An 8,760-nucleotide genomic window follows, 5' to 3' on the forward strand; every position below is an offset into this window, starting at 1 on the left:
CCTATTCATTAATTGAATCTGAGTTTTTCTGTTGTCAGCGAGATAATTCCAAAATTCATTGTAATTCTGGTTTTCTTAACTTTGAATGTGTATCAGGGACACTGATTGCAAAGATTTTCACCATTCCATAATCCAATGCCAATATATTTCTCAAGATTTCAAAGTCTAAATTTCGGCAAACAGACACACCAAATTAAATTGTTGCAGGTGCCCGTTTTAATTCTAGCCAAAAAGCACATAAATGCATACATTGATATTTGAAAGTGACCGACAAGAAGCATTTCTAGAAGTAGACCAACATGTTTTATTGGTTTACTGGGTGTCTAAATATTAATTAATTCAAATTCTTACAAACCTTTTCGATGTCCATTTAAGAACGCATGATTTCTCTCCCTTTTCTTTGTTTACCTTTTACACTCAAATCATGGAATGGATTAAACAGAAACGAAACTATCGGAATTTAAAACTATTTTTCTTGTTTCCGACAAAAAATTTTATTTGGATTAATTTCGTAAATGATTTTCATTAAAATTTATCATAAAAGGGGAAAATAAACAACCAAAATTTAAAATAAATAAGATTTCGTTTAAATTAAATGATGAATTATCCCAAAAAGTTCCCGCCAGCATAATATGTCAAAGTTAAAATATCAACAAATAAAATGAAATTTTTTAATCATGAATTCAGCAATGTAATTTATTGGTATTTTATTCCTACAACAGTCAAATATTCAAGGTAATATCGACCAGATGTATATTGAACCTGTTTTCTCTCTTGATCAATAGATCTTTACACCTTTCCTTTCATTGTATCTCTGCCATCAGACTCTGGATCTGGTTAGTTAGACAGTCTAAACTTAAGGCCTTAATTGTTGAAACCTTAGCCTTGGTAATGTTATTTTGAATATGGATAGACCTATGTCAACAAAAAAATAACCTAAAATATTAGCAATGGGGATTAGTTTCATTTCTGTCAGAAACTCTGAGATTTGTAATTCTTCAACATTTTATATTTTAGATAATAAGTTTACGATGAATTAATTTTCTGAATATCCAAGATGGCATTCAGTATGATCAACTTTCTAAAGGAAGATGTCAGATTGATGAAATATGAAAATCAAATTTATAAAATAAAAATTTCATTTGAAGAGGAACAGAAACTTGCTGATTTTGTGCCAAAATTTTCCCAAAAGGAAGCCCACCAAGAATTGGAACAAGTCATCAGAGCTGTTCTGTGTGCAGTTGATAAAAAACAGAATTTGAACAAAATTCAAAGTGATAAATTTGTTGTTAATGTGAAGACCAAGCCATGGGGCACGTCTCAAAAATTAGGATTTAGACAAAATGGCATGCAAGTGCCCTCATATCCATTTATGATTATTTTAAATGTGACAGTGAAAGACTTAGATGAAGATGATGTTTCAATTGATGAGGAAATCTGTGTTCAAAATGAAACCCTGTCAAAATCAAATTCAAATAAAAATCTGAAAAATACCAGTACTGCTATAAATTCTAATGTGCGTGTTTCTGAAAAAAGATTACCTGGCACTGAATCTAACACCAAGACAGCTAATAAAGCCAACCATCATCAACACCAGAAAGAAAAAGTTTTGTCCACCAACGTAGAGACTAATACCAATACTGATGATGTCCTTTCAACTCAGGATATTTGTGATCTTTTAGACCAAGCTCGACAACTAAATGAGGTGGAAAACTTGGAAGCATTACAACAAGAAAGAAAAGAGAGGAAGGCCAAAGAAGATTTGGAAAGATTTGCCACAAAATATGCTCAAAAAGTAGTGAAAGAAACTGAAAAAACTCAAAAATTGCCCAAAAATAAAATTTACAATGTTCCTCAAAAAATTGTTTTTAGTCCTGGAAAAAAGAAAATATCTGATTCGTCGTCGATATCTGAATCATGTTCACCAAAGATAAATGAGTCACAAAGACAATCTGTGGTAGATGAGAGACAAGTTACTTCCCCTGAAGTAATTACAGGAAATTCTGAGAGCAGCGCTGATGAAAGTTGTGAAACATCGGAATTAGAAAATCGCAAACGGAAATTATCAGAACCCTCACAAAGTCAAAACTCTCAATCTGAAGGTTTTCCAGAAAAGCGTGGAAGGGGACGGCCTCGTAAACTTGATCAAGCAAGTTTGCTGGCATTGAAAGAGCAAAAGAAGGCTGCCAAAAAGAAATATGTGGTTAATCCTGAAACAAGAAACTTGATGATGCTGAGAAGAATAGTGGAAAGTTCTGACGAAAGTGAAAAGAAGCGTTTACGACTTCGATTACCATTATCCAATCAAATCCGTAAATCTCCCAGAATTCAACAGAAAGGTTCCAAAGATAAATGGTCGAATAAAAACAACAGCGCAAGAAATTCTGCAATTAGTGTGAATAAACTAAGAAGTACGCGAAGAGATCGGCATTTAATAGAACAAGATGAATTGGCTGAAGATATGAAACTACAACAACTTGCCAAATCATCTCCAAAACACCGAACTTCATCTCGTGTAAAACGTCAGTCTTCAACCTTGTGGGATTATATCGTTTCACCAGTTAAAAGTATTTTTTCATAATGACACCAAAGTTTTAACTGTTAGTAATCCATACGCGACATTGTAGAGGTAGAGATCAAATAACGGAACACAATTTTATGGTTTACTACTCTACTAAAACTAAGGAGTAGTATACCATAAAATTGTGTTCTGTTATTTAACTGTTATTGTTAAGAAACTATTTTGAAGTTATTTTGCTGTTTTTTGATCTATGGTGTTAATTATATAATTAATTCAATCTGTTATTTGATCAGATGATGGGAACGTCATCATCACATATTTCTGTTTATATCACCATCACTAGACAAACATTTTCATGATCATTTCTTATAAGAATTGTCATAATTGTCCACAATATTTAAATTGACTAAAGCACTTAAAACTACATCAGTGAGTTTTTGAATTTTTCCATGTTGAATTTGTTAAATTGTTATTTGATTTTATTTGTATAAATTATCAATAAAATTGATTTATATTTAAACTTTGTCATTATTTTAGGTTGGGTACATAGCCATTATGAGGTCTTTGTTGTTTTACACAGGCTAAACTGGTCCGCCATTCCATCTAAAGCTTTGCCCTGAAGAAACAGCTTGGTTCTATTTTCATGAACTTTGACCCCCTGAGTTAGTGTAGCAATAAGCAAACATGAATTTATGCTACAGTGAAGTTAATTGGGTACAATGTCTTTTCTTTTGAGGAAACTTTTCCCAAAACTCACTCACATAATTCAAATTATAAATTTTCTTGTGCTGAGCCTCAACCTTTAGAAAAGGTATTAGTAGGTTCGAATCTTATTCAAATGAAGACACCATGGCCAGTGCTGTTAAGCCCAGTCGGTCAGTCTACTGAACGATCAAAGGGAAACAACTCTATTTAACAAAATTCAAACTCTTTAATATTAAAGATAAATTCAGTGGTCTATATTTTGCGCACGTTTCGTCAGATTGTAAACAACACTAGAAACTGAACATATTTTGACTAAAATTCTATAATTTGGTTGAAATTTGAAAGAAACTGAAGATGCCAACCGTGGGAGTGAAGAGAGACGAGCTTTTTGAACTGCTCGGTAAAAAATATAGTGAGTATTTTAGTTCATGAAATAGTATTTGAAAATGAAATCAATTTTGCCCCTCCCCATCCATTTTGTAGATTCATTTATTCGCAATCAAATCAATTTAGCTACTTAGTAAAATTACGTCTAATGAAAATATTGTTGGTCTTCCTTCTACTTCTGAGGTTTTTTCTTAGTAGTAGGATGTAAAACTTCATTTCATTTAGAATGTCCGCCAATCTAGGGGGTTAAAAAGCAACAGTGCCCAAAATAGAAATAAATAAAATTGCCATGTTCTCTCTTTTCTAGCCGATGAAGAATTTGATCAGTTGTGTTTTGATTTCGGTGTTGAGCTAGATGAAATTGTAAGTCTTTTCTCTGTGGACACATTTCTTACGTGTTTTTTGTAAAGCAAAATTCTCATTTCATTTTAAGTTCTCTTCGCTTGATTGATACTATTTATATTTAACAAAAATACTAGGGGTACGGTATATTATAATACACTTATTTGTATAAAATATTTGATACAATGTATGATTGAATAACAGAAAACAATTTAATGGTATATCGCTCCAACAGAATGTAGGATTGCATGTCATGTATATTTCTGGTTATATTTAAGACATCAGAGAAAGAACAGATAGAAAGAGAACAAGGTAAAGAAAAGGCTGTGGGAGCCTCGGATGTGGTGGAATATAAAATAGATGTTCCTGCTAACAGGTAAATAGTTAACAACATATTTAATTTCAAAAATAATATGAACTGGTCTAATGTTCTGATGTACATGACTGTTTTGATTTACATCCTGGTGTGCTGAAATTTCTCAACTCTACTATGGAAGATAACAATAATTCAGTCTATTTATAACACAATTGCAGGCCTGAGAAAATTTATTAATTTCTGTTTTGATTGATGTGATTAAGATATGTGTTAAGATGTATTTTGTTTTGTTTTAGATATGATATTCTATGTGTAGAAGGGTTCTCTCGTGGTTTACTTGTTTTCTTAGAAAAGTAAGACAACGTTCTTTCATATTATGATATACCATTCTGTTCCTGCAAGTGGATATTTTCAGAATTTCTATGGTTTTGTTTAATAGGACTTTTTCTTAGTCCTTATAAGTAATGTATGATGTGGCCCAGTTCAATTTGGAAAATGACATGTATTATATTTCTGTAATTCTGTTTTCAGATTGAAAGCACCACGATATAAAGTAGTTGAACCTAGTGGAAAGAAACATCAAATGACTGTTCTTCCTTCAGTGAGTATTTAGACTATAAAATTCTCAGGCTGAACATAAGAATATTTCTACTCTAGTGTTTCTGTGTTGGCTGTATTTGTCACTCCTTTGCTAATTTAGTCCTTAGCATACTTACATGGTTTAGAAAAGTAGGATGTAAAACTCCATTCATTTCATGTAATTTCCCAGTATTGTTACTAAAATAAACTACTACAATAAACAAATTAAAAATAACAGACTCATCATATTTTCTTTGTGTTTGTTTAAATGTTATTTTCAATTCTTCAGACAGAACAAGTCAGACCATACGTGGTAGCAGCCATTTTACGTGACATCACTTTTACTCAGGTAAACTTCTTCGTTTTATTTTTCATATTTTCAAACATGTACTGTAAATTGTGAAGATTAAAAGATTGTAAGAGAGACAGAAACAACTATATTTTACTAGGATAACATCTTAGATTCACAGTTAAGGATCCTTTCTACCAGCGGGTCCATGGCCAAACCTCTCGGCATTGGTCTTTCCCGGATTATCCATACCCATTTACATCTGGGTTGACTGCTAAAAGAATTCCTTTTCATTCATTCCTTATAAACATAACTTTGACTTGTTGTTTTTTATGTCTAGGACCGATATAAAAGTTTTATAGATTTACAAGATAAACTTCATCAGAATTTATGTCGTAGAAGAACTCTGGTTGCTATAGGAACACACGATCTAGATTCTATTAAAGGACCGTTTGTCTACGATGCCAAATCACCAGCTGATATCAAATTTAGACCTTTAAACCAAGATAAAGAATATACAGGACAAGGCATCATGGAGTTGTATTCCGTAAGTTCTTTTATTGAAATCCCAGCATGGTGGATGGTTTTATTGATGCTTGTTTGAATTGGTTCTTCCAGCCAGTCATGTCTGGTTAAAGCACAGACTTGTCGGGCTGAATTAGGAAAGTCTTCATTAGAACAAACTGGACGACGCAAAGTAGGATCAAATTTATTTCACAAGTCCTTTTGTGTTGTCTGTTAAAATCCAATTCTTCTGATCCAGATATGAAATTCCCTGTCTTAAATCCCAGGAATGTGAGTGAAGTTTAAAATCCCCCTGCCTTAATAAAATGTCAATATATTTATTTTTGTAGAAAGACAACCATATAAAACATTTTTTACCAATCATAGAAAATAAACCAGTATATCCTGTGATTTATGATAGTAATAATATCATCTTATCTATGCCTCCTATTATTAACGGTAAGATTCTTTACTTAATTGATCATTTTACTCCTGTTCAATGAACTCACTGACTTCATTATATTCTACAATGGAACAATGTAACATTTGTAACTGTCCTGATAAGGATTGTGTATCTGAAACATGTTGGCAGCATGAGATGAACTCTAGTTATTTAGCTAACATTAAGCTGTGTATGAGAAAGTTAACTGTATTTCCCAAACCAGCTGTCCTGATGAGGATTTTGTATCTGAAACATGTATTAGCAGCATGAGATGAACTCTTATCAACTGAGATGTTAGGGGTATCTAAGTTACATACTCTTTATAGTAAATTATTCTGGTATTTCTAGGTGATCATACGAAGATATCAGTAAACACGAAGAGTGTTATAGTAGAATGTACTGGAACTGATTTACATAAAACTGAATTAACTCTAGATACTGTTGTCTGTATGTTCTCTCAATATTGTCTTAAACCTTTCACGTAAGTAGCAATTATCTCACAAAATATCATTTAGAAATTGCAACAAGGTTTTCAAATCTTTCATCAGCAAAGATTCAAAGCTAAATCTTGCCATGCCATGATACTGTTGTCTATATGTTCTCTCAATATTGTCTTCAACCTTTCACGTAAGTCTATAATTTCAGTGTAGAACCAGTAGAAGTTATCTACCCTGACGGAACTAAATTCAATTATCCTGTAAGTTTATTATAAATATTCTCAAGATCAGTTGAACATTACAAAACGATAGTATTTAGTCCTGTACAATATAGACGCCCTGCACTACATGTATGTATACATTCCAAAAAGAAAGTCAAAAACTAACTCCAGGAAATAACCTAAATAAGAATTATTGTTTTTTTTTATAGAAATTACCGTATAGATTTGAAGAAGTTAATGTTGAAAGAATAAATAAACAAGTTGGAATTAAGTATGTTTTTGAAAAATCTAATTTTGTGTGATAACAGGCTTATGTCCTGTCTAAGCGTTTGTTTGTGCAAACTGAGATTTCAGTCAGGTGTGCATATCTAAAATACCTCAACATGAGATTTCCCTGTTAGGATATGAACAAAATATTATACTCACTTTGAATAGTATGGTATCTTCAAATTCTAACTTATTGTAAATGGAGATTTATTTTGTTCTGAAATCATCTGAAAATAAATATTATTGACTGCGAAATACACAATTTCAGGTATGTCAACTCTCCTAATATGATAAGAGTTTGTTTCCATCATTGTACACTGCATTGCTTCAGTTTGTGTTTGTTTTTTGTACAGTATCAGTGCTGAAGATATGGCCAGGTATTTAACTAAAATGTGTTTACAATCAGAAGTTTTAAAAGACGGTAAAAATTTACGAGTTGAAATTCCACCCACTCGTTCTGGTATCCTTTCAAAAATATACGGTCTGTCTTCAGAATTCACAATTTTCAATTGATATTAAAAAATAACATACATTAGGATCATTAAAATCATGAAAAGTTGTACAAGAATAAAAAGAAAAATAAATTGGAATATGTTTTGTAAAAATAAGTGTTCTGTCTTTATCCTTAACGAAATGTAGATATATTACATACATGTGATATTATGGAAGATGTTGCTATTGGTTACGGTTTTAATAATATAATTAAAACTATTCCTGATACTAACTGTATAGCTAATCAGGTAGGTCTAATAGTATTTTAGTCTTATATATCATTTATAATATTTTACCAGCAGTGTAGAGATATTTAACATGTTAATATACAATAACACTAGAGATTTATCTGTTTAGTGTAGAGATGTTTAATATTTTACTAGCAGTGTAGAGATGTTTAATATTTTACTAGCAGTGTAGAGATATTTAACATGTTGATATACAATAACACTGGAGATTTATCTGTTTAGTGTAGAGATGTTTAATATTTTACTAGCAGTGTAGAGATGTTTAATATTTTACTAGCAGTGTAGAGATATTTAACATGTTGATATACAATAACACTAGAGATTTATCTGTTTAGTGTAGAGATGTTTAATATTTTACTAGCAGTGTAGAGATGTTTAATATTTTACTAGCAGTGTAGAGATATTTAACATGTTAATATACAATAACACTAGAGATTTATCTGTTTAGTGTAGAGATGTTTAATATTTTACTAGCAGTGTAGAGATGTTTAATATTTTACTAGCAGTGTAGAGATATTTAACATGTTGATATACAATAACACTAGAGATTTATCTGTTTAGTGTAGAGATGTTTAATATTTTACTAGCAGTGTAGAGATGTTTAATATTTTACTAGCAGTGTAGAGATATTTAACATGTTAATATACAATAACACTAGAGATTTATCTGTTTAGTGTAGAGATGTTTAATATTTTACTAGCAGTGTAGAGATGTTTAATATTTTACTAGCAGTGTAGAGATATTTAACATGTTGATATACAATAACACTAGAGATTTATCTGTTTAGTGTAGAGATGTTTAATATTTTACTAGCAGTGTAGAGATATTTAACATGTTAATATACAATAACACTAGAGATTTATCTGTCTAGTGTAGAGATGTTTAATATTTTACTAGCAGTGTAGAGATATTTAACATGTTAATATACAATAACACTAGAGATTTATCTGTTTCAGTTCCCGTTAAATAAATTAACAGATTTATTACGACAAGAAATAGCCGGTGCTGTT

General features: G+C 31.2%; 2 protein-coding genes across 2 annotated transcripts in view; both read left to right on the forward strand.

Annotated features, from left to right (window-relative positions):
- Positions 1-615: 615 nt before the first annotated feature.
- Positions 616-2,581, forward strand: LOTGIDRAFT_233761 (hypothetical protein; the record flags this gene model as incomplete). Its single annotated transcript, XM_009060546.1, has 2 exons — positions 616-735; positions 1,018-2,581. The coding sequence occupies exon 2, from the start codon at positions 1,058-1,060 to the stop codon at positions 2,579-2,581; it is 1,524 nt and encodes a 507-aa protein (XP_009058794.1). The 5' UTR covers positions 616-735; positions 1,018-1,057.
- A 985-nt stretch (positions 2,582-3,566) lies between these two features.
- Positions 3,567-8,760, forward strand: part of LOTGIDRAFT_217906 (hypothetical protein) — an 8,975-nt gene continuing 3,781 nt past the window's right edge. The window contains exons 1-13 of the mRNA XM_009060547.1: positions 3,567-3,638; positions 3,921-3,976; positions 4,234-4,331; positions 4,568-4,624; positions 4,803-4,872; positions 5,140-5,199; positions 5,480-5,686; positions 5,994-6,102; positions 6,434-6,566; positions 6,731-6,782; positions 6,953-7,014; positions 7,364-7,470; positions 7,650-7,750. Of these exons, the coding sequence (XP_009058795.1) occupies positions 3,581-3,638; positions 3,921-3,976; positions 4,234-4,331; positions 4,568-4,624; positions 4,803-4,872; positions 5,140-5,199; positions 5,480-5,686; positions 5,994-6,102; positions 6,434-6,566; positions 6,731-6,782; positions 6,953-7,014; positions 7,364-7,470; positions 7,650-7,750 (1,170 nt within the window). The 5' untranslated portion in view covers positions 3,567-3,580. The remainder of the gene's footprint in view (positions 3,639-3,920; positions 3,977-4,233; positions 4,332-4,567; positions 4,625-4,802; positions 4,873-5,139; positions 5,200-5,479; positions 5,687-5,993; positions 6,103-6,433; positions 6,567-6,730; positions 6,783-6,952; positions 7,015-7,363; positions 7,471-7,649; positions 7,751-8,760) is intronic.

Source organism: Lottia gigantea (genome assembly GCF_000327385.1).
Source record: "Lottia gigantea unplaced genomic scaffold LOTGIsca_43, whole genome shotgun sequence".
Taxonomy (NCBI): domain Eukaryota; kingdom Metazoa; phylum Mollusca; class Gastropoda; family Lottiidae; genus Lottia; species Lottia gigantea.